Raw genomic sequence first — 22,505 nt, forward strand, 5'->3', positions numbered from 1 at the left:
TCTGGACGGTTCTGACTTAGAATATGTGGACAACTACAAATACCTAGATGTCTGGTTATACTGTAAACTCTCCTTCCAGACTCACGTTAAACATCTTCAATCCAAAATTAAATCTAGAATGGGCTTCCTATTTCGCAACAAAGCATCCTTCACTCATGCTGCCAAACATACCCTCGTAATGTCATTTACAAAATAGCCTCCAACACTCTACTCAACAAATTGGATGCAGTCTATCACAGTGCCATCCGTTTTGTCACCAAAGCCCTATATACTACCCACCACTGCGACCTGTACGCTCTCGTTGGCTGGCCCTCGCTTTATACTTGACTCCAAACCCACTGGCTCCAGGTCATCTACAAGTCTCTGCTAGGTAAAGCCCCACCTTATCTCAGCTCACTGGTCAGACACTCTATATCTATGGAGAACCATCACAACACAACATTCTTACGTGCCAGATTCAGACAATAGTCAAGGTCCTTAAGGCTTAAAAAAAAATTCAGGCTGACAATTTATTTTTTTCGACCATGCAAGCCACAAAGATAGCAGCACCCACCCGTAGCATGCGCTCCAGCAGGTATCTCTCACTGGTCACCACCAAAGCCAATCCTACATTTGGCCGCCTTTCCTTCCAGTTCTCTGACTGGAATGACTGGAACGAACTGCAAAAATCACAGAAGCTGGAGACTCTTACCTCCCTCACTAGCTCACCAGCTGTCAGAGCAGCTCACATATCACTGCACCTGTACATAGCCCATCTGTAAATATCCCATCCAATCTACCTCATCCCCATACTCTATTTATTTATTTATCTTGCTCCTTTGCACCCAAGTATCTCTACTTGCATATTCATTGTCTGCACATTCTACCATTCCAGTGTTTAATTGCTATATTGTAATTACTTCGCCACCATGGCCTATTTATTGCCTTACCTCCCTTATCCTACCTCATTTGCACATGCTGTAAATAGACTTTTCTACTGTATTATTGATTGTATGTTTGCTTATTCCATGTGTAACTGTGTTGTTGTATGTGTCGAACTGCTTTGCTTTATCATGGCCAGGTCGCAGTTGCAAATGAGAACTTGTTCTCAACTAGCCTACCTGGTTAAAAAAAGGTGGGGGGGAAAAAATATATATAGATACCTGTTCCACGAACAGTGGGATTTGACTGAGCCAATGGGGGAAAAAACATCCTTGTTATGATTGTGTTCCAATCATAAAAGAGCAGACCCACTGGGCATAGACATCAATTTAACATCTATTCCACATTGGTTCAACGTCATTTCATTGAAATGACGTGGAAACAACATTGATTCAATCAGTGTGTGCCCAGTTAATAACATCTTGACTGTTTTGAAGACAGATTCATCGACTGTTTGATTAGAGGCGCTCTGGCTATAGACACAGTTTTGAGGTATTTCCTCAATAAGAGTTCCAACCCTTGGTCCACGCTGCCAGAGGTTTCCTGTGCATTAATCAAAGATCTTGCTAGGATTCATAGATCTTGTTGACAGCTGACAAAACACTTCATTCCCTTCCTCATAATTATTTAGTCGTTTTCAAAATGAAACTCATATTTGGATCCACCCCAATTTATGTGAAATTGTCCAAATCTTCCACTGGTGATATCTAATCTTGTGAAGTAGTGTGCTGTAACCTTGATATAATAGTAGAATATTATGCTATAAAATACATTTTACATTGAAGGTGCTCATTCTCTACTTTTCTCAGGGTTAAGTTTCACTTCCAGGATTGAGCTCATGTGAACTGGGGCCCTGATTCCTTATTATAAAGTGGATGTTTTGAGCCCTGAATGCTGATTGGCTGATTCCTTGTTAATCCCTCTTCACAGGAAAGCCTGAGGATCAAGAGGAAATGAGAATGTCCTCTGTTTCTTTCCTCTTGAGCCTCTATTGATGAAATCACTGGATCAGAGGCTGGAGACACTCATTTGTCATCTTTATTGCTGCAGTGTTTTGATAAGCAATGCTCTTTGAAGCCACTGGCTTGATCATCTCCAAAATGGCCGACATACATGATAATGGAAGATATCAGCTAATGTGACAGCAGGTTATTGTGTGGATTGTTATCAGTGTGTACAGATAACTGACCGTTTTTCATGATTTTCTTTCTCTCAGATGGACAGAAAAGGAAGAAGTCGCTGAGGAGGAAGTTGGACTCTTTGGCGAAAGAGAAAAACAAAGATAAAGGTACATTGATGTGAAGCCCTCAACATGGTTGTCACTAGTTACCACATCCACAAAGTCATAAAGCCTGCCCATTTCTTCAGTTTCTCTTGTTAAAATTGTATTTTAAACGTAACCCTAACCACACTGCTAACCTTATGCCTAACCCTAACCAAAATTATTTAAATTATTTAATTTATATAGCCAATGTTTGACTTTGTAGCTGTGGTAACTAGTGCAAACCCCTCAGCGTGGTATTTTATGGAAAGACTAAGTGCTTTGTACTGTACATTTTCCTGCTGTGACAAACTGGTCAAATTAATATAACAGATCTGTAGGCTATGTAGGCGGTGTCCTCCTTGGTAATACAATTAACACTGTTTAACAAGGCAGATGTTGAAAGCAGTCCCTTCACTCTTGGTGCTTCAAAATGGACCAAGGAGGCATAAGGATAGTGGAAATATTGGAAAGATATTGGAAAGATAAGGATTGGGTGTCTTTTCAGATGCAAACTAGAACCAGGGGTTAAGGGGAGCGCTCTTGTTTGAATTTTGTCTTTGAGTTTTACTTTTTTCTTTTTACGCTGTCACATTTATGAAGACGTTTTCCCAGTCCCAGAGAGAACAGAAACGTGTCAGTCCCCAGCCCCACACTCTTAGAAGAAAGGGTTTCAAAAGGGTTCTTCGGCTGTTCCCATAGTAGAAACATTTTTGGTTCTGGGTAGAACCCTTTTGGAACCCAAAAGGCTTTTACCTGGAACCAAAAATTGTTCTTCAAAAGGTTCTCCTATGGGGACAGCTAAAGAACCCTTTAAGGTTCTAGATAGCACTTTTTTTTTAAAAGTGTAGCCCCAGGCCCAGGTGAATAGCAGAGTGGCTATGAAACATAGACATATTTACTAGGGGAGGAGCAGGGATATATTTAGCAAAGTGGAGCAACTCCTTCTAAGGGGACTGGGCTGAAATACAGCCACTGTGCTTGCATCACATACTCTCAAATAGAGATGGAGGTAAAAACTACTCTAAGTGGTATAACGTACCAGTCAAAAGTTTGGACACACCTACTCATTCAAGGGTTTTTCTTTATTTTTACTATTTTCTACATTGTAGAATAATAGTGAAGACATCAAAACTATGAAATAACACATATGGAATCATGTAGTAACCAAAAAAGTGTTTAACAAATCAAAATATATTTAATATTTGAAATGCTTCAAAGGAGCCACCCTTTGCCTTGATGACAGCTTTTCACACTCTTGGATTTCTCTCAATCAGCTTCACCTGGAATGCTTTTACAACAGTCTTGAAGGAGTTCCCACATATGCTGAGTACTTGTTGGCTGCTTTTCCTTCACTCTGCGGTTCAACTCATTCCAAACCATCTCAATTGGGTTGAGGTCGGCTGATTGTGGAGGCCAGGTCATCTGATGCAACACTCCATCACTCTCCTTCTTGGTCAAATAGCCCTTACACAGCCTAGAGGTGTGTTGGGTCATTGTCCTGCTGAAAAACAAATGATAGTCCCACTAAGCGCAAACCAGATGGGATGGCGTATCGCTGCAGAATTCTGTGGTAGCCATGCTGGTTAAGTGTACCTTGAATTCTAAATAAATCACTGACAATGTCACCAGCAAAGCATCCCCCCACCCTCACACTTCCTCCTCCATGCCTCATGGTGGGAACCACACACGCAGAGATCATTGGTTTACTTACTCTGCGTCTGACAAAGACATGGCGGTTGGAACCAAAAATCGGAAATTTGGACTCATCAGACCAAAGGACAGATTTCCACCAGTCTAATGTCCATTGCTCGTATTTCTTGTCCCAAGCAAGTCTCTTCTTCTTATCGGTGTTCTTTTTGTAGTGGTTTCTTTGCAGAAATTCAACCATGAAGGCCTGATTCACGCAGTCTCCTCTGAACAGTTAATGTTGAGATGTGTCTGTTCCTTGAACTCTGAAGCTCTGCAGCAGAGCTCTGCAGCAGAAGATACGTTCATTAGAGTTACCAGCCTCAGAAATGGGGTCTTCCTTTCCTGTGGCGGTCCTCACGAGAGCCAGTTTCATCATAGCGCTTGACGGTTTTTGCGACTGCACTTGCAGAAACTTTAGAAGTTCAACAAAACTGATTGGCTCAAACGCATTAAGAAGGAATGAAATTCCACAAATTGACTTAACAAGGCACACCTGTTAATTGAAATGCATTCCAGGTAACTACCTCATGAAGCTGGTTGAGAGAATGCTAAGAGTGTGTAAAGCTTTCATCAAGGCAAAGGATGGCTACTTTGATTTGTTTAACCCTTTTTTGTTTACTACATGATTCCACATGTGTTATTTCATAGTTTTGATGTCTTCACTATTATTCTACAATGTAGAAATATAAAAAAATTAAAGAAAAACCCTTGAATGAGTAGGTATGTCCAAACTTTTGACTGGTACTGTATGTAAATAATTCATCACAGCAGCAGTCCCATTCTCAGTTTCTCATGTCATGTAAACTCACTGTGTGAGAGATCGGTGGTCGATGAAACATTCCCCTGCGGTACTGGGTTAGAAACATAGTGGCTGTGAACATGCAGGCTGCCAAATGCTGTCATTAGGGTGTGTGTATGTATGTGTGTGTGCGTGCATACATGTTTGTGTGTGTGTTTAAGTGAATAATTCTCAAAGTTTGTGGTTGTAGAGAGAGTGGATTGTGTCAAATAGCATATGTGGTTGTTTAGTACATGATGACTCTCTCTCTCCCTCCCTGAGTCCCTCCATACCTCTCTCTCCCCCCGTCTCTCTCTCTCTCTCTCTCTCTTTCTCTTTCTCTTTCTCTTTCTCTTTCTCTCCTCTTTCCCTCTCTCTCTCCTCTCTTTCTCTCCTCTTTCCCTCTCTCTCTCCTCTCTTTCCCTCTCTCTCTCTCCTCTCTTTCCCTCTCTCTCTCTCCTCTCTTTCCCTCTCTCTCTCTCTTTCCCCTCTTTCCCCTCTTTCCCCTCTTTCCCTCTCTCTATCCCAGCTGTCATGTGTTGTCTCAAAGCTCTGGCTCAATCTGTCACCAGAGTGGGACATGTGTGATGATGTGGCATGTGCTGTGGTCCATTGGGTTGACGTGATGCCGTACTGGCCTCTGGAGCAGCCTCTCTCTCAACTGTTTAGACAACAATAGTAAATGAACTTACAGTAGGGTACACACTGCATCAAACTCACTCCTGAGATGGACCACTTTATAATGTAGCCTTCTTACACTGCACTGCAGCAACAGAATGTGTTCAGGGACTGAAACAGAAGTCTGTCTGGGGGATGCCTTTGGCTTGTGATTGGGTGGACCTTGGGTTTGTTGTGGACCGGAAGATATATTGTCATCCAATGTCAACAACGGTTTCCACATTGAACCTAACATGGCTGAACATTTACTGTAGTCTGTATCTCTCTCGGTTCTAGTTTGGAGACGCACTTGCTCTAAAGGTTGTGACAGTAGTTGATTTTAGTGTGCTCATTTTGAGTAGGCACACTAAAATAGTTTCTCTCCTAGACAGAGAGTGAGAACAGGCCTAGAGTAGTGCCAGCTCACACGGACGCTGTTAATTGAATTTACGAGACTGCCATGAGCCTGTTCTTAAAATGACTTGTAGCAGGACTTTATTGTTCACTGGAATCAAAGACCACCTGGCTAATGTGGTGGGCGTACGTGCAGAGAAGTCTTACACTGACTTGCTGTTAAGAAATGGTTCCTTGTTGACTTATTTATGGGGAAATATAGGTTGGGTGAGACGTTTTATGAGATTTAGTTTCATCTGTTTTATTCGTAGCATGTGTAGTAATCTCTTTTCGGCGTGTTCATCGAAACACAGATGGTATCTTGAAATGTTTAATTGGAGATTTGTTTCACGTTGATAATCCTGAGCTGCGATAAACCAAGTCTGTAAACAGCAATTTTTTTTAGCTTAATATCCCTTCTCTTTCCATTGTCTGAATTGAATTTCAATCTTTTTCTCCCTTGTCTTCCTTCCCTTCCTCTCTGTCTCATACATGTCAGTCATGTCTCTTGCATTGTCTCTTGGTCACTATGATCACAATACATTGTTAATATTGTTTTTATATATCGAGAGCTTGGGACTATAAGGGTCTATCTGCGAAAAGAGGATTCTGAGATAATTGGCTTTAAAGTTCCAAACCCTCATTTGTGTCAGCAATTTGTGTCTTGTATTCTTTTGAACTAAACAGGAATTGGGATATTTAGACTACTATATACTGTAGGTAGAGAACATTGACCAGAACAAGGCTATGTCAATAACAACATTTATGTCAATAACAACATTTAGACTAAAATGCAGGTTCTACCTGGAACCAAAAAGGGTTCTTCAAATGGTGCTATGGGGACAGCTGAACTTTTTTTTCTTCTAAGAGTGTACTGTCAGGGACCTGTGTCTGTTAGGGGAATTGATACATCATGTTAAAGGAAAATACCACCTGAAAATTATCTTTTGGTATTTTTTTCATTAGTCCACTGTTGTTTTTCATTAGTCCGCTAGAATCTGGGTAGACAGTGATGGCTGAGTTCCTCACTGGAGATCCAAGTACGTAACTTGAATTTCCGTGCCAAGCTCCCATTGACATCAATGCATGATTTACACAAACCTCTGAGCTACACACGCACTTCTCCAGTTAGGATTTGGAGCTGAATTAGGAAACCTTTGAAACATAATTTTTATACTATTATAGCACACGTTAAGAATGTCTCCTTTTTCTCTTGTGGGCCTATCAATGTCTCAAAGTAAATATGATGTAGTCGAATATGTTGATACGTGCGCAAAAACACCTGCGGCCAAATATTCAATGAGTAATCACAGAACAATCAATACAGTTACGATCATAATCTAAAGACCTCTATCGTTCACAACACATTCACACGGAGGACCACACACATCTTTCATGTATACACGACCACACTCTCTGTCTCTCTCCCTCACACACTCTGTCTCTCTCTCTGTTTCTCTCTCTCTCTCTGTCTCTCTCTCACACATTCTGTCTCTCTCTCTCTCACACTCTGTCTCTCTCTCGGTCTCTCAGTCTCTGTCTCTCTCCCTCTCGGTCTCTCCCTCTCAGTCTCTCTCCCTCTCTCTCTCCCTCTCTCTGTCTCTCTCTCTCCCTCGCTCTCCCTCTGTCTCTCCCTCTCTCTCTCTCTCTCTCTCTCTCTCTGCTAAGAATATGGTATTTACATTCCTCTCTCTCCCTCCCCTTCCAGAATGCATACCCCAGGCCTTCGGTATGGCCCTGTCCCAGGTGATCGCCAACGACCGGACCCACAGGCAGCGCCAGGATGGCCTGCGTCAGGACCCTCCTCACAGGGAGGAGCATAAGGACCCGTCGGACCTGGTGTCGTCCATCCTGCAGTTTGCCACCAAGAGGTCCACCAATAAGGAGCTGTCCAGCAGTAACTCCTCCCTCAGCTCCACCTCGGAGACAGCTAACGAGTCCACGTCGCCCAACACGCCCGAGGCTGCCCCGCGGGCACGCAGGAGGGTGAGGGTCTCCCCCCACACGCCTACTGTACCAACTCCATACACACACTCCATCGCCGTGTGAGTGTGTGTGTGTGTGTGTGTTTGTGTGTGTGTGTCTGTGACCTCAAGTAGACATCAGCTTGATAATGCTCTCACTGTGGTCTGCAGGGGGGCATGTCGGTGGACTCCATCACAGACCTGGATGATAACCAATCCCGCCTATTGGAGGCGCTGCAGCTCTCTCTGCCCGCTGAAGCACCCAGCAAGAAGGAGAAGCACCGGGACAAGAGGCTGAGCCTCAACCCTATCTACAGACAGGTGCCTCGCCTGGTGGACAGCTGCTGCCAGCACCTGGAGAAGTATGGTACGAATGAAGACAGCCACTCTCACTAATCACACCTGGGGCCTGTTCAGTAGAGCACAATGTAGCAAAAGGTTTTGCAACGGAAAACGAAAATGAGCACGGGTAGCACCTCCTTGTTTCAAAACATTCCTATGTGTTGGACACGGCTCTATTCCTGTGGTCAAAATCCTCATCTTTGTCAGGGATCACTCACCTGATCTGATTCGAGCCCCACATCTTTACCCCCCCCGCCCTGCACTGCCCAACCAGCCCCACATCTTTACCCCGCCCTGCACTGCCCAACCAGCCCCACATCTTTACCCCGCCCCGCCCTGCACTGCCCAACCAGCCCCACATCTTTACCCCGCCCCGCACTGCCCAACCAGCCCCACATCTTTACCCCGCCCTGCACTGCCCAACCAGCCCCACATCTTTACCCTGCCCTGCACTGCCCAACCAGCCCCACATCTTTACCCCGCCCTGCACTGCCCAACCAGCCCCACATCTTTACCCCGCCCCGCCCTGCACTGCCCAACCAGCCCCACATCTTTACCCCGCCCTGCACTGCCCAACCAGCCCCACATCTTTACCCCGCCCTGCACTGCCCAACCAGCCCCACATCTTTACCCCGCCCTGCACTGCCCAACCAGCCCCACATCTTTACCCCGCCCTGCACTGCTCAACCAGCCCCACATCTTTACCCCGCCCCGCACTGCCCAACCAGCCCCACATCTTTACCCCGCCCTGCACTGCCCAACCAGCCCCACATCTTTACCCCGCCCTGCACTGCCCAACCAGCCCCACATCTTTACCCCGCCCTGCACTGCCCAACCAGCCCCACATCTTTACCCCGCCCTGCACTGCCCAACCAGCCCCACATCTTTACCCCGCCCTGCACTGCCCAACCAGCCCCACATCTTTACCCCGCCCTGCACTGCCCAACCAGCCCCACATCTTTACGCCGCCCTGCACTGCCCAACCAGCCCCACATCTTTACCCCGCCCTGCACTGCACTGCCCAACCAGCCCCACATCTTTACCCCGCCCTGCACTGCCCAACCAGCCCCACATCTTTACCCCGCCCTGCACTGCCCAACCAGCCCCACATCTTTACCCCGCCCTGCACTGCCCAACCAGCCCCACATCTTTACCCCGCCCTGCACTGCCCAACCAGCCCCACATCTTTACCCCGCCCTGCACTGCCCAACCAGCCCCACATCATTACCCCGCCCTGCACTGCACTGCCCAACCAAGATGCTGTAGAAACAAGGCAGTAGTGTCTGGCCATTCATTCCTGACACTCAGTGAACCGACTTTGCAATCCTTCTCAACGTGGACCCCTGGGTTTACTCCCCCACTCTCCCGCAGTCTTTAAATCCTCACTTGCTGGACTGAGCATTAGGAGCTAAACGTCCACTTAGGCAGGAATGGGCCACAGTAGCATTGGTTTAGGTTTGTTGGTTTATGATGTCTGTGTTGAAAGGAGGCTTTTGGTGGCTACGTCTTCACGTCTCTTCCATCTGTGATTATTCGGCTTGAGTGTCTCTTTCACCAGTGGAGGATGATGCTCATTTATGTCCTCTGCTGTTTCTTCCGACAGGTCTTCAGACGGTGGGGATATTCCGAGTGGGTAGCTCCAAGAAGAGAGTGAGGCAGGTGAGAACCTGGGAGAGACACTTTTTGATACTTCTCACACATTGCTGCACAAAGCTGTTGTTTCAGCCCACCGTGATTGGTCGGCGACACCTTATAACTTAATCCATCTTATTAATAGGGGATCTTGTATCGTTAACTCAGTTGAAGCATCGATTGAAATGAATTACACATTTTATGAATTGACTGTTCTGGTTGACAATATGGTTTTATAAGTCCTTATTATAATTTTTTTTACAGGGACCAATGCTAATTACATTATATTTCTGTATATTGTGATAGGAGTTATTGAAATTAATCTAAATAGATAGAAGCTATTCAAATTCTGATATATTGACATAATATATTTATATACATGCATTGGTTTTGATATTGCCGCTGCTTCGGAGAATACACACCGACCGAAGCATTTGTCACGACTCCGACCGAAGGTGGCTCCCCTTCCCGTTCGGGTGGCGCTCGGCGGTCGTTGTCGCCGGCCTACTAGCTGCCACTGATTCTTTACTCCCCCTCCTTGTCTGTTTATTGGTTACACCTGTTATGCGTTTGTGGGGATTAGTTGGGCTTTATTAGTCAGCCGGCCCGCCTGTTTCTTTGTGCGGGATTGTTTGTGGTAACATTTGTGTATGTCGGAGACGAACGTGTTTGTTCCTGTTCGTGGGTTTTGCTGGACTGTTTTAGTCCCCGTGTTTGGGGCATTTGTTTTCTAGCACCCAGTGTTTCGTGAGATGGCCTATGTCCGCCGTGTGTGCATTAAAGAGCACTACCTTGAACTCTCTGTTTCCTGCTCCTGACTTGACACCCAGATCGTTACAGCATTAGTACGTTATTAAAGGAAGCAGAGCGAATGAACTTGGCCCCGGCTGAAGAGCCAGACTCCTCTGTAGTCGTGGCCCTAGTCTACAAAGGGACGCAGTCGCGCCTTAATGACATATTTGTAATTCAAGCAGGGCTTTTAGCATTAATTTCCATCCCAGGGCCTGTATTCAATTTCCATCCCAGGGCCTGTATTCAATTTCCATCCCAGTGCTGATCTAGGATCAGGTTCGCCTTTTATATCATAATGAATCAGAATACATGGACATGTATGTTCTGCCTATATCGTCATAGTGTGGTTTTACTCTTTAAAACCACACAAAACCAAACCACATCTTTTTTGCTCGCCATACATTTTTCCCCCTTCCTTTTTTTATGTCAGTTGAACGTTTGCTTTTGGTTATTATGACAGAACTCATTTCGTTTTAGTGTTGTTTTTTAACAATGTCTCTGTTTTTTAAGGAGATTTGAGTGTTTTTCTGACTTGTGTTCTCTGAATTTGGACTTCTCGTCTTCTCTGTTTGCGTAGCTCATTCGCAACGCTCACAATGGCAGATCCTAATCTTTCGTTCAAGTCAGCAAAAACAAGCACTGGTGCCAGCCAGTTTCAGTCTCGGTCTTAAATGGTGTTGTTTCCGTTCTGTGATGGGGAGTTTATTTCTATTTTCAACATCTCACCGTTTGAGGGATACAATGCTATCAGCGTGTTGAATCAAAATGTCACCATGTGAGACAATTTACATGATTTCTCACTGTAATCCCCCGTTTGCTGACTTGAAAAAGAACTGACTATATCATCAACATTACTAACAGATTGTATTTTCAAAGTTACTTAAATCTCAACCATCTCTCACTTAAGGAAGTAGCTATATGAGTAGGCTACTTCCTGCCAACATTTAGATCTGTAACCAAGTTTTTATCTAAAACACAAGCTATAATCAAACTTCACTATAATGCTTAATCAAATACAATACTTGGTTATAATGCTTATCTTACTGGACTAAGTGGACACATTTTAATCCTGAGTAATGCTAGGGGTCAGATTGTGGAGTAAGCAGGTTGATACAGTATGGGAACAGAACCGGTTGTACCAGGACTACCTGTGAGAATGTTTTCACCACCAAGGTCACACCTGGTGTGTGCGTATCTGTGTGACCCCGTAATGTGTGCGGAATGTGTTTACATGCGTGCGATGTGAATATGTTTGAGTGTTTCTCTGAGTTCACTTTCTAACGTAGTCGCTATAAACAGTAAATTATGTGGACTACACGGTACATCTCATGTTCTGTTTTGCTGTCTCTTAGCTGAGGGAGGAGTTTGACCGGGGAGTGGACGTCCAGTTGGATGAGGAGCACAGTGTCCACGACGTGGCCGCGCTGCTCAAGGAGTTCCTCAGAGACATGCCTGACCCTCTCCTCACCAAGGAGCTCTACACTGCCTTCATCAACACCATGTGTGAGGAAATATCAACTTCACTACTTATGAATACTACCCTCTGTGTGTGCAGTAGTAGACTCACTCTCTGCCCTAGGCCCAATCACCTTCGTTGGCCTCTTTTAGTAGGACACACCTTCAGTTTGCACTAAACCCACACTTAAGAGTGTATACTTGGGTCGATGACACACAGGCATGCTGTATGCACTGTAAATGTTGGACTTTAGCCTACCAGAGTGCATACATTGTGCCAAGTGTTGTGTATGTGAATGTCATTGTCTACATGTACAGTCGTGGCCAAAAGTTTTGAGAATGACACAAATATTAATTTTCACAAAATCTGCTGCCTCAGTTTGTATGATGGCAATTTGCATATACTGCAGAATGTTATGAAGAGTGATCAGATGAATTGCAATTAATTGCAAAGTCCCTCTTTGCCATGCAAATGAACTGAATCCCCAAAAAACATTTCCACTGCATTTCAGTCCTGCCACAAAAGGACCAGCTGACATCATGTCAGTATTTCTCTCGTTAACACAGGTGTGAGTGTTGACGAGGACAAGATCCCTGTGTCATGCTGATTGAGTTAGAATAACAGACTGGAAGCTTCAAAAGAAAGAAGGGTGGTGCTTGGAATCAGTAAGATTGCACCTAAATCAACCATTTATCGGATCATCAAGAACTTCAAGGGAGCGGTTCAATTGTTGTGAAGAAGGCCTCAGGGCGCCCAAGAAAGTCCAGCAAGCGCCAGGACGGTCTCCTAAAGTTGATTCAGCTGCGGGATCGGGGCACCACCAGTACAGAGCTTGCTCAGGAATGGCAGCAGGCAGGTGTGAGTGCATCTGCACGCTCAGTGAGGCGAAGACTTTTGGAGGATGGCCTGGTGTCAAGAAGGGCAGCAAAGAAGCCACTTCTCTCCAAGAAAAACATCAGGGACAGACTGATATTCTGCAAAAAGTACAGGGATTGGACTGCTGAGGACTGGGGTAAAGTCATTTTCTCTGATATATCCCCTTTCCGATTGTTTGGGGCATCCAGAAAAAAGCTTGTCCGGAGAAGACAAGGTGAGCGCTACCATCGGTCCTGTGTCATGCCAACAGTAAAGCATCCTGAGACCATTCATGTGTGGGGTTGCTTCTCAACCAAGGGAGTGAGTTCACTCACAATTTAGCCTAAGAACACAGCCATGAATAAAGAATGGTACCAACACATCCTCCGAGAGTAACTTCTGCCTACCATCCAGGAACAGTTTGGTGACGAACAATGCCTTTTCCAGCATGATGGAGCACCTTGCCATAAGGCAAAAGTGATAACTAAGTGGCTCGGGGAACAAAACATCGATATTTTTGGTCCATGGCCAGGAAACTCCCCAGACCTTAATCCCATTGAGAACTTGTGGTCAATCCTCAAGAGGCGGGTGGACAAACAAAACCCCACAAATTCTGACAAACTTCAAGCATTGATTATGCAAGAATGGGCTGCCATCAGTCAGGATGTGGCCCAGAAGTTAATTGACAGCATGCCAGGGCGGATTGCAGAGTTCTTGAAGAAGGGTCAACACTGCAAATATTGACTCTTTGCATCAACTTCATGTAATTGTCAATAAAAGCCTTTGACGCTTATGAAATGCTTGTAATTATACTTCAGTATTCCATAGTAACATGACAAAAATATCTAAAGACACTGAAGCAGCAAACTTTGTGAAAATGTATATTTGTGTCATTCTCAAAACTTTTGGCCACGATTGTATGTCTATGTGTATGTATATTTTCCTATGTATATATGTGAGAGTGTGACATATTTCAAATGATTTAGACTGAATCCTCACTCTTAACCTCTAACCCCTGACATCTAGCCCCTGACCCCTGTCCTGTAACTCTATAGTGCTCGACTGTGAGGAGCAGCGAAGTGCCACCCAGCTCCTGGTTTACCTGCTGCCAGGCTGTAACAGCGACACCCTGACCTCTAACCTATAACCCCTGACCCCTGTCCTGTACCTCTATAGTGCTGGACTGTGAGGAGCAGCGGAGTGCCACCCAGCTCCTGGTTTACCTGCTGCCAGGCTGTAACCTCTAACCTATAACCCCTGACCCCTGACCTGTCCCTTTGTAGTGCTAGACTGTGAGGAGCAGCGGAGTGCCACCCAGCTCCTGGTTTACCTGCTGCCAGCCTGTAACAGCGACACCCTGACCTCTAACCTATAACCCCTGACCCCTGTCCTGTTCCTTTGTAGTGCTGGACTGTGAGGAGCAGCGGAGTGCCACCCAGCTCCTGGTTTACCTGCTGCCAGCCTGTAACAGCGACACTCTGCATCGCCTCCTGCAGTTCCTCTCTACCGTGGCCAACCACGCCCACGACAGCCAGGACAAAGACGGACAGGAGGTGAGGCAAAGACCCCTTCCGTTACCCCCACCGCTCCCCATGATTCCCAAAACAACCACAAGCCCCTACCCCCTAGACCTCCCTATAAACTAGATCTGAGAGGATTGGATAGGTGTGTAACCGGCGTCAAGCTGCCCCTCAACAGCATAGCTTCCTCCCTCCCTAACTCGCACTGAGACTAGGTCTCGTGATCTCGGGTTCTCGGGGGGGCACACAAGCTCTCAGGAACACGCAATCAAAACATTGTCATGTCATTGTGTCCCTCTGACGCACAGTGACTGATTTGGTCTCTTGATGTGATCAAGGGGACGAGGCTATTTCGGAGGGTTGGATACAGAGGGCTGCTGTTCTGTGACATCGTGGTGAAGTCTCAGTTTAGCCATTGTTGCGTGTTTTTCATGGTAGTTGTCCAATCTAGTTAATTTCCTGAAGCACTCAAATATCGCATCCTATGATGTCAAAAAGGTAGTCTATGAGGTCAATATAGTAGTCTATGAGGTCAATATAGTAGTCTATGAGGTCAATATAGTAGTCTATAAGGTCAATATAGTAGTCTATGAGGTCAATATAGTAGTCTATGAGGTCAATATGGTAGTCTATGAGGTCAATATGGTAGTCTATGAGGTCAATATGGTAGTCTATGAGGTCAATATGGTATTATATCTGGTCAAATTCTTTTTTTTAAATCAGGAAGTTTAATGTAGTGTATCTCTTTGCGTTAATGACAGTCAATTGCACTTGTTTGTCTAGTCTAGTGTGGCTGTATGTGATTCCATGCTATGCAGGAATCACATACAGGACACACTAAAACTGTATGCACTCACTGTACTGTCAGTGGCTTTAGATAAAAACATTTGCTAAGCAGCTGGCATTATTGTTTTTCCTATGTCCTCATCTCCTCCAGGTGACGGGGAACAAGATGACCTCTCTGAACCTGGCCACCATCTTTGGTCCCAACCTGCTCCACAAGCAGAAGAGTTCAGACAAGGAGTTTAGTGTGCAGAGTTCGGCCCGCGCGGAGGAGAGCACCGCTGTTATCGCTGTTCTCCAGAGGATGATCGCAACCTTCCACTCCCTCTTCATGGTGTGTGGGGGATTCCTTGTGTGTGCGTGCCTGTGCACGTATGTGTATGTTTTTATAGATGTCATACTTTGAACAGAGATATAGAGATACTGTGTGTGTGTGTGTGTGTTGATATCCTACCCACTCTCCTGTTTAGTCTCTCTTTATAATACAACCTTGCACGTATATGGTAATTGGACAGGCAGGTACTGTGTAATTACAGTAATGCATTCATAATAGCCAGCAAACAAGCTACAATGAATTATCACTTTAGATTGGCCAGTAAGTAAGACTCCCTTGTGAGTTCATTGTATACACTGTACACAGGTGAGGTGACACAGTCGTAGAGAAGTTGTAACAACTACATAACCTACATTTTGTCAACTCAATCTGTTTATGTAGTTACTATGTCAAATACATGGGTTTAGCACTGACACGTTTGATGAACTCTCTATGTCCTGGGTCCATATACAGCCATACCATTTCTATTACCTCTGCCTGTCCTCTTTCTCCCCATCCCTCCCTCCCTCCCTCCCTCCCTCCCTCCCTCCCTCCCTCCCTCCCTCCCTCCCTCCCTCCCTCCCTCCCTCCCTCTCTCCCTCTCTCCCTCTCTCCCTCTCTCTCTCCCTTGTCCCGGGTTAGCAGTGCCACTCAGTAACATATATCTGCATCCCAAATGGCCCCCTGTACACTATATAGTGCACTAATTTTGACCAGGGCTCATAGGGAATACAGTGCCATTTGGGATGCAGCCTGTGTTTAAGTTATAGAATCTCCAGGCTTTACCAGACAATGGTTCTGTCTTATAGAATGAAAACAAAGCTCTGTGGGCCAGCTGTTAGAGCTGATCCTGGACCTGATTAAAGGCCTTAGGGCCCAGTTCCGGACCACTACAGATCACAGGCTTTTGATGCCAGAGAGACGGTGCCAGAGAGACTTATGGGCCAATCCCTTGCACTGATTGTTCCGACACCACCACCACCACCACCATTTCCCTGAACAGAAGTCGTATTCGTTGAACTTTGCAGAGGTTGTTTTTTCCTCAGATCGTGGAATTCAGGGTAGTGGCGGGACGCTGGAAAGAGGTCTTGTTAGGTTCTGAAATGTTATCCCTCGTGTTTTTCAACTGGGCTGGGTTGTTTGCTGAAGGTCCTGATGTAAACCAAAAAAATATGTTTGTAGCTCTTTAGTTGGATGTGTTTGAACTGTCGTGCTTCATTGCCAAATCACTTCTTTTATTGCCCATGTATTTTATTGCTCATTGCCCAGACACTATACAACTGATGGGGGCAGCAAAAAAATCGGAACTCATTATGAGGGGCCACAGTGGCTCGTGGGTCGACTTACATTATATTTTTAAAGTTAATTTCCTGCAATTCTGCATATTTTGCCATGGAGCATAGCATTTAGCAATTTTATAACTCATTTCATGTCATTCTAATAATTTTTCTATGGGGCGGAGATTATTTTTTGCAGTTTTACAGCTCATTTCCCTCAATTCTACATTTTTATCTATAAGATGGAGGCAAATGTTTGCAGTTTTTAAGATGATAACTGATCATCAATGGGCCCCAACCCGGTCGGTAATTCAACCATGCTAACGATAAGTTTAGATAGCTGGCCGCTAGACTAATTTACCAATCTATTTTTTTTTTAAATAATGCTGAAATGGGCTAATTGAGTGAATTCTGATGCACAACCACGTTTCTAAATTGAACCTTGTGTATTCTATTATTCTTCCCTCCCACCCCAAAATATTTTTGTTTGTTTGTTTTTGGTGTGAAATTGGTCCACGGACCTATTTTTTTTTATTTTTTTTATTTCACCTTTATTTAACCAGGTAGGCTAGTTGAGAACAAGTTCTCATTTGCAACTGCGACCTGGCCAAGATAAAGCATAGCAGTGTGAACAGACAACAACACAGAGTTACACATGGAGTAAACAATAAACAAGTCAATAACATGGTAGGAAAAAGAGAATCTATATACAATGTGTGCAAAAGGCATGAGGTAGGCAATACATCGAATAATTACAATTTAGCAGAGGTTGCAGTCCGTGGGCCGCCAAGTTGCCCATCCCTGCTATACATGGATCCATAGACTGGTATTTAATAGTATTCAATGTTATACTATGTGTTCATGTATTGACTGGCTTGTGATCACCAAACGTGAAGATGGAAAAAGTTAGACTCCCTTTCACCATGAGGTTGTCTTGGTCAATAGCACCCCCTAGTGGCTCCATGTGCCATTACATACATAAACCGTTTTTTTGTACTTGTTTGGTCATGTCTGTTGTTTTCTGTGTGTAGGTGCCCCCAGACCTGCAGAATGAGGTCCTGATGAGTTTACTAGAGACTGATCCTGATGTGGTAGACTATCTGCTCAGGAGAAAGGCATCACAGTGAGTACATTGGTTCCACGGCACATATCACAGTCACACATTTTGAGTACTCATCGAAAGTAGTTGCTTAGCCTGGTGTTCATGTCTGTTGAGAGAAAGTGAAGAACCCATCATCTATGGCAATATCTTTTTATTCTCTCTACCATCCTTTTCTCTCCCTCATCCATCCCTCCTTCCACTCCACAGGAGTCCAGACGTGTTGCGATCGGAGGATCCTTTCTCCCTGAGCGAGAGGCGCTCCTCCAGTGACTCCAACAAGGTCTCCAGTGGAGAGCTGTCCCCCTATGACAACAACTCCCCCATTCTGTCTGAGCACCCGGGGGAAGGGACCAGCCCAGGGTCAGAACAGTACACCCTGGTGAGGCAGGTGGCAGGACGGACACGGGACACCCATGGGTCCAATCCCTGGGTCTCAAAAGGTGAGGGGACTACTTGTCCAGTCTTACTTAGCTGTGGTTGATATGATCGTGGTGATGGTGGTGATAATTATGATGATGATGATTACGATGATGACGATGATGATGATGATTGTGGTGATGATGATGATGATGATCTTAATGATGATGATGAGGATTGTGGTGAAGGTGATGATGATGATTATAATCTTGATAATGATGACGATGATGATGATTGTGGTAGAGGTGATGATGATGATGATTATAATCTTGATACTGATGACGATGATGATGATGAGTATGATGGTCCCTAAACATGGTCATGTTCATTATGTCCTATATGTCAGAGGAGCATGCTAATATCTGGGGAGCTTGGCATTCCACACTGAAACCAGGGCTGAAGGACCAGCCTTATGCAGGTAAGCTGTTGAAATGTAACAATCACATTTTTGGACTTTTACTTATCTTCATTTTCGGACTTTTCCCATTGACATCTGTATCTCCAGGTTCCCATAGCAACATGTCAGAGGGCAGCTCACGCAGCTCCCAGGAAGGACTTGACTGTCTCCAAGGCGATGCCAGGCAGGTGGTACGACGGACACAGACCTCGCTTGGCGTGGCCGAATGCAGGCCCCATCCCCCTGTGACACGGGTCTGTAGCAGCCCTCACAGCGAGGCGGGACGGCCGCGCCTCCTGCTGAGCCTCAACCATGTGACCCCACCCCATCCGCACCCCGACAGCCAATCAGCAGCCAGCAGCGCAGAGGACCTCCCCCAGGGCATTAGACACCAGGCTATCCCCAGCCCTAACTACGCTCACTCGGGTCCGCCCCCTCCCCCTTATGGCGGCTTGTCCTCCAGGCTCTCCCCCGCTGCCTCTAAACCAGCCCAGCCTGTCTCCCCCTCCCCCGCAGCACCCCCTCACCAGCACCCCCTGCAGGGTGGGAGGCCAATGGTGCCACAGACCTCAGCCTCCCCCACCACGGACAGCATGGTACCCATGAGCCAAGAGTGGCAGGACTGGCAGAGGGACAGATGGCAGATCTGGCAACTCTTGTCCTCGGAAAACGCAGACACACTCCCAGAGACACTGGTGTAAGCTGGACCATAGGACCGTGGGGTAGTGTTAGCCATCCCTCCCCTCTGCCCTCCCCTCCGTCCTTCCCCCCAAACATGGGCGCCATGGGGTTGTTTACATGTGCAGCTGCTGCCTATAGTACAGACTTGGTACAGAGTCACTAGTGTTTCCTGCTTGCTATGTATTGATCCGCGATTGATGTTGTATCCTGGTCACTCCTTTGCATGTTATTAAATATTCTCTCTGAGCTGTTTCAGAGAGGATCAACATTAAACTGTCAGCAAAACATACCTCAAACCTCAAGTTTATCAATTTGATTCACAATTATTATTATTGCATGTCCATATTTCGATAAGGCCCCAGTTTAAATTGAGCCGAATTAAATATGTACAAGTGACTTTTGAAGATAGGAAGGTTTCACGTTTATGACAACAATTTGATAAGCTACAGTCAATTTACATGACCAATCCTACCCTTATATATTTAGTGAAGTCATCGCATATATTAGTGATCGCTGCTAGAATTCAGAAGGTATTTACTTGCCGATAATATATCCCGGTAAGTAGCGTACACGTTTGTATGAACAGAGTTTTATTCAATGTCAGTCATCAAGTAACAGAGCCCATAGTACAGTTTTGCAACAGTTTGTATATAAGCATTATAATGTATTTTATGTCGACCTAGCTAACATTTTTTTACTGGCTGTCTAAATGTTTGTGTTGTGTGGTTTTAACTCGGTTTATAAAGATAATGTCTGTCAAAGCTTTACTGAACCAAGTTGGGTTCTAAAAGACCAGTACTGTGTCAACGTTCTTTAATTCCTGTACTCTCTTTTCATCAAATGTTTTCTGGGCGTCTATAAAGTCTCATCTGCTTTCTCTCTTTTCGTAGTTGACATTGTTCTTTTAGCTATTGGATTTCACTTCACCATGGTTGCTACAGCATGGCTTATCTTACAAGCTCATATCAATATAATTCATTCCAATGATTCTCTCATTCCATTAGGTGGTTGATGTCAAGGTTATGGCTGCATGGGAATATTTTTGGAAGCAGATTAAAAAGACAGGTTCATTGCTGGCCTGACAGGTTCATTGCTGGCCTGACAGGTTCATTGTTGGCCTGACAGATTCATTGCTTTCCCGCTCACTGTATTTATCTGATTGATTTTGGATATTACTAGATATTTGCACTTACTCTACTGGACTCTCGGAATTGCCAAAGCTTTTTTGATTCCTCCTTTTCAACAACAAAACAAACACGTCTCTTGCTTTTGTCATTACAAATGTAAAATTAAAAAAAATATATGTTTGAGCTGCCCTTTATTTAACAAGGCAAGCCAGTTAAGAACAAATTGTTATTTACAATGACGGCCTACCCCGACCGAACCCAGACAATGCTGGGCCAATTGTGCGCCGCCCTATGGGACTCCAAATCACGGCCGGATGTGATTACAGCTCTTGATACTCTATAATTTACCTGATGCTTTTTGCTCCCAAATACACTAGTAGTCTACAATCATTTCCCAGGTTTGTGGATATTTGCTGGCAAATACTGCACACTTTCTAAATGGTAGTTTGGGTGGTCATGTTTGTTTCAATTCGTCTGCATGTCAAGAGGAATTTGAAGTGTGAGAGACATTTGAATTATTTACAAGGATTTGCACATTTCTACATATCTTTACAGTATCCCTAAGATGTCAGTACTTGTCGAATACGCGTCCCATCTTTACTTCTATAAAAAACGCTTTCAACAGCTTGTGTTTCTATGCACTATCATCAATGTCTGTGTGTTTGGAGTCAAATATGCCATAGATCCATGCTCTTTGAAAATTATTACAACTGTTATGTCCGTTCAGTATTGTAATATATGGAAATAACTGTTTTTACTCCCCCCAAAAATCAACAAACACATGTATATGGCCTGAGTTTTGATCTGATGTCCGCTTTTGTATTGTGTGTCGTCTTAAATATGCCATTGTGGAATTAAACGTGAAAGAAGGTGTTTTGTGTACTTGGTTTGTTGGTTAACAGCTTGTGCACTTATATACCTTTTACCAGTGGCGATGTAACCGATTTCGAATGCATGAATGTTTGATGGTGTAATAACAGTATAAAACCAAAAGAGGGGACCCTAGATCTTTTTGCTTAGTCGTTTTGTCCACAGGTCATTCTAAAGGTATCTAAATCATCCACATCATTCTTTATCACCCAACATTCTTAAAACAGTTTGGACATATTTGGACAATTTGATCATTCTTCACCTTGAAAGAGGAAAAGTCATATAAAAAGAGAGAGGAGGAGAGAGCGAAAGAGAGAGTGTGGAAGGGAGGAGGTACAAGTGAAAACCAAGACCTCCGTAAGAACGTTCCACGCTGCCGGCTTTAATTCCCACTGAGCTCAGAAGAAGTCCTACATCTGTTTACGGCACAGAACAGAGCTGAAAATAAACTTCCAGGAGATTATTACCCACATCTTAAACTGGTAATGTCCTGCTAATTGGGTGTGTAAGTACAGCCAGAGAGATGTGGTCAGAAGACACAAAGATTCCACTGACTTCAGAGCATCATAAAAACATGTGGTCTACTATTTGATAATTTGATGATTGATTAAGCTATTTGGTAGGTCATTTTGTGCAATTATTTGCAAACCATCAACTAGAAGTATTTTGAACATTTGAAAATGAATAAAATCCCCTAGCTTATTAAAATAGTTAAAAGGGATGTTAAGCTTTCTGTGGAAAATAGCTTCCATAAAACAAAATCATTGTGATTTGTGGAATCAGACTGTATATAATGATCTGAAAATGGATTTCCTCAAAAATAGTTGACATTCAATGGTGCAGTGTCCCATGGACTGTTCAGAACCCCCCCCCCCCCGCCCCTAGTTCAGCGTCCAAAACAGCAGTCAAAGCATGTGATTAAAGTACTTCCTTTAAAGTCTGTGGTTCACCCAATCAGAATTCCAATCACTATCCATCTGTAGACCACTGAATATTTCCGAGCAGGCAGTGGTAGGCCTACCGTTCTTACTCAATATGAGCTCAACTTCCCCTTAGCATGATGTAAGCACAGACACAAGGAGAGAAAGGATACAAGACATAATGAATCCATTTACATCACTAGGACCACTCAAATTGAGTACATACTATCTTACTGACATCAACCACTGAAGGGATATATTTTTATATTCGTTTCCAGGGGATATCTTAGTCTACGGGAAAGCAGTGATCATACTCTACAGGTATGGACCAGTGTAGCTATTTTCCCTTATTCAT

At 44.6% G+C, this 22,505-nt stretch overlaps 1 protein-coding gene across 1 annotated transcript in view; it reads left to right on the forward strand.

Annotated features, from left to right (window-relative positions):
- The window catches only part of LOC129840408 (rho GTPase-activating protein 6-like), a 45,313-nt gene extending 24,080 nt beyond the window's left edge, over positions 1 to 21,233 (forward strand). The window contains exons 3-13 of the mRNA XM_055908255.1: positions 2,138 to 2,209; positions 7,411 to 7,688; positions 7,838 to 8,033; positions 9,612 to 9,667; positions 11,785 to 11,935; positions 14,148 to 14,296; positions 15,201 to 15,380; positions 17,668 to 17,759; positions 17,946 to 18,178; positions 18,502 to 18,573; positions 18,661 to 21,233. Coding sequence (XP_055764230.1) covers positions 2,138 to 2,209; positions 7,411 to 7,688; positions 7,838 to 8,033; positions 9,612 to 9,667; positions 11,785 to 11,935; positions 14,148 to 14,296; positions 15,201 to 15,380; positions 17,668 to 17,759; positions 17,946 to 18,178; positions 18,502 to 18,573; positions 18,661 to 19,253 — 2,072 coding nt within the window. The 3' untranslated portion in view covers positions 19,254 to 21,233. The remainder of the gene's footprint in view (positions 1 to 2,137; positions 2,210 to 7,410; positions 7,689 to 7,837; positions 8,034 to 9,611; positions 9,668 to 11,784; positions 11,936 to 14,147; positions 14,297 to 15,200; positions 15,381 to 17,667; positions 17,760 to 17,945; positions 18,179 to 18,501; positions 18,574 to 18,660) is intronic.
- Positions 21,234 to 22,505: the final 1,272 nt, after the last annotated feature.

This window comes from Salvelinus fontinalis, chromosome 41 (genome assembly GCF_029448725.1).
Source record: "Salvelinus fontinalis isolate EN_2023a chromosome 41, ASM2944872v1, whole genome shotgun sequence".
NCBI lineage: Eukaryota > Metazoa > Chordata > Actinopteri > Salmoniformes > Salmonidae > Salvelinus > Salvelinus fontinalis.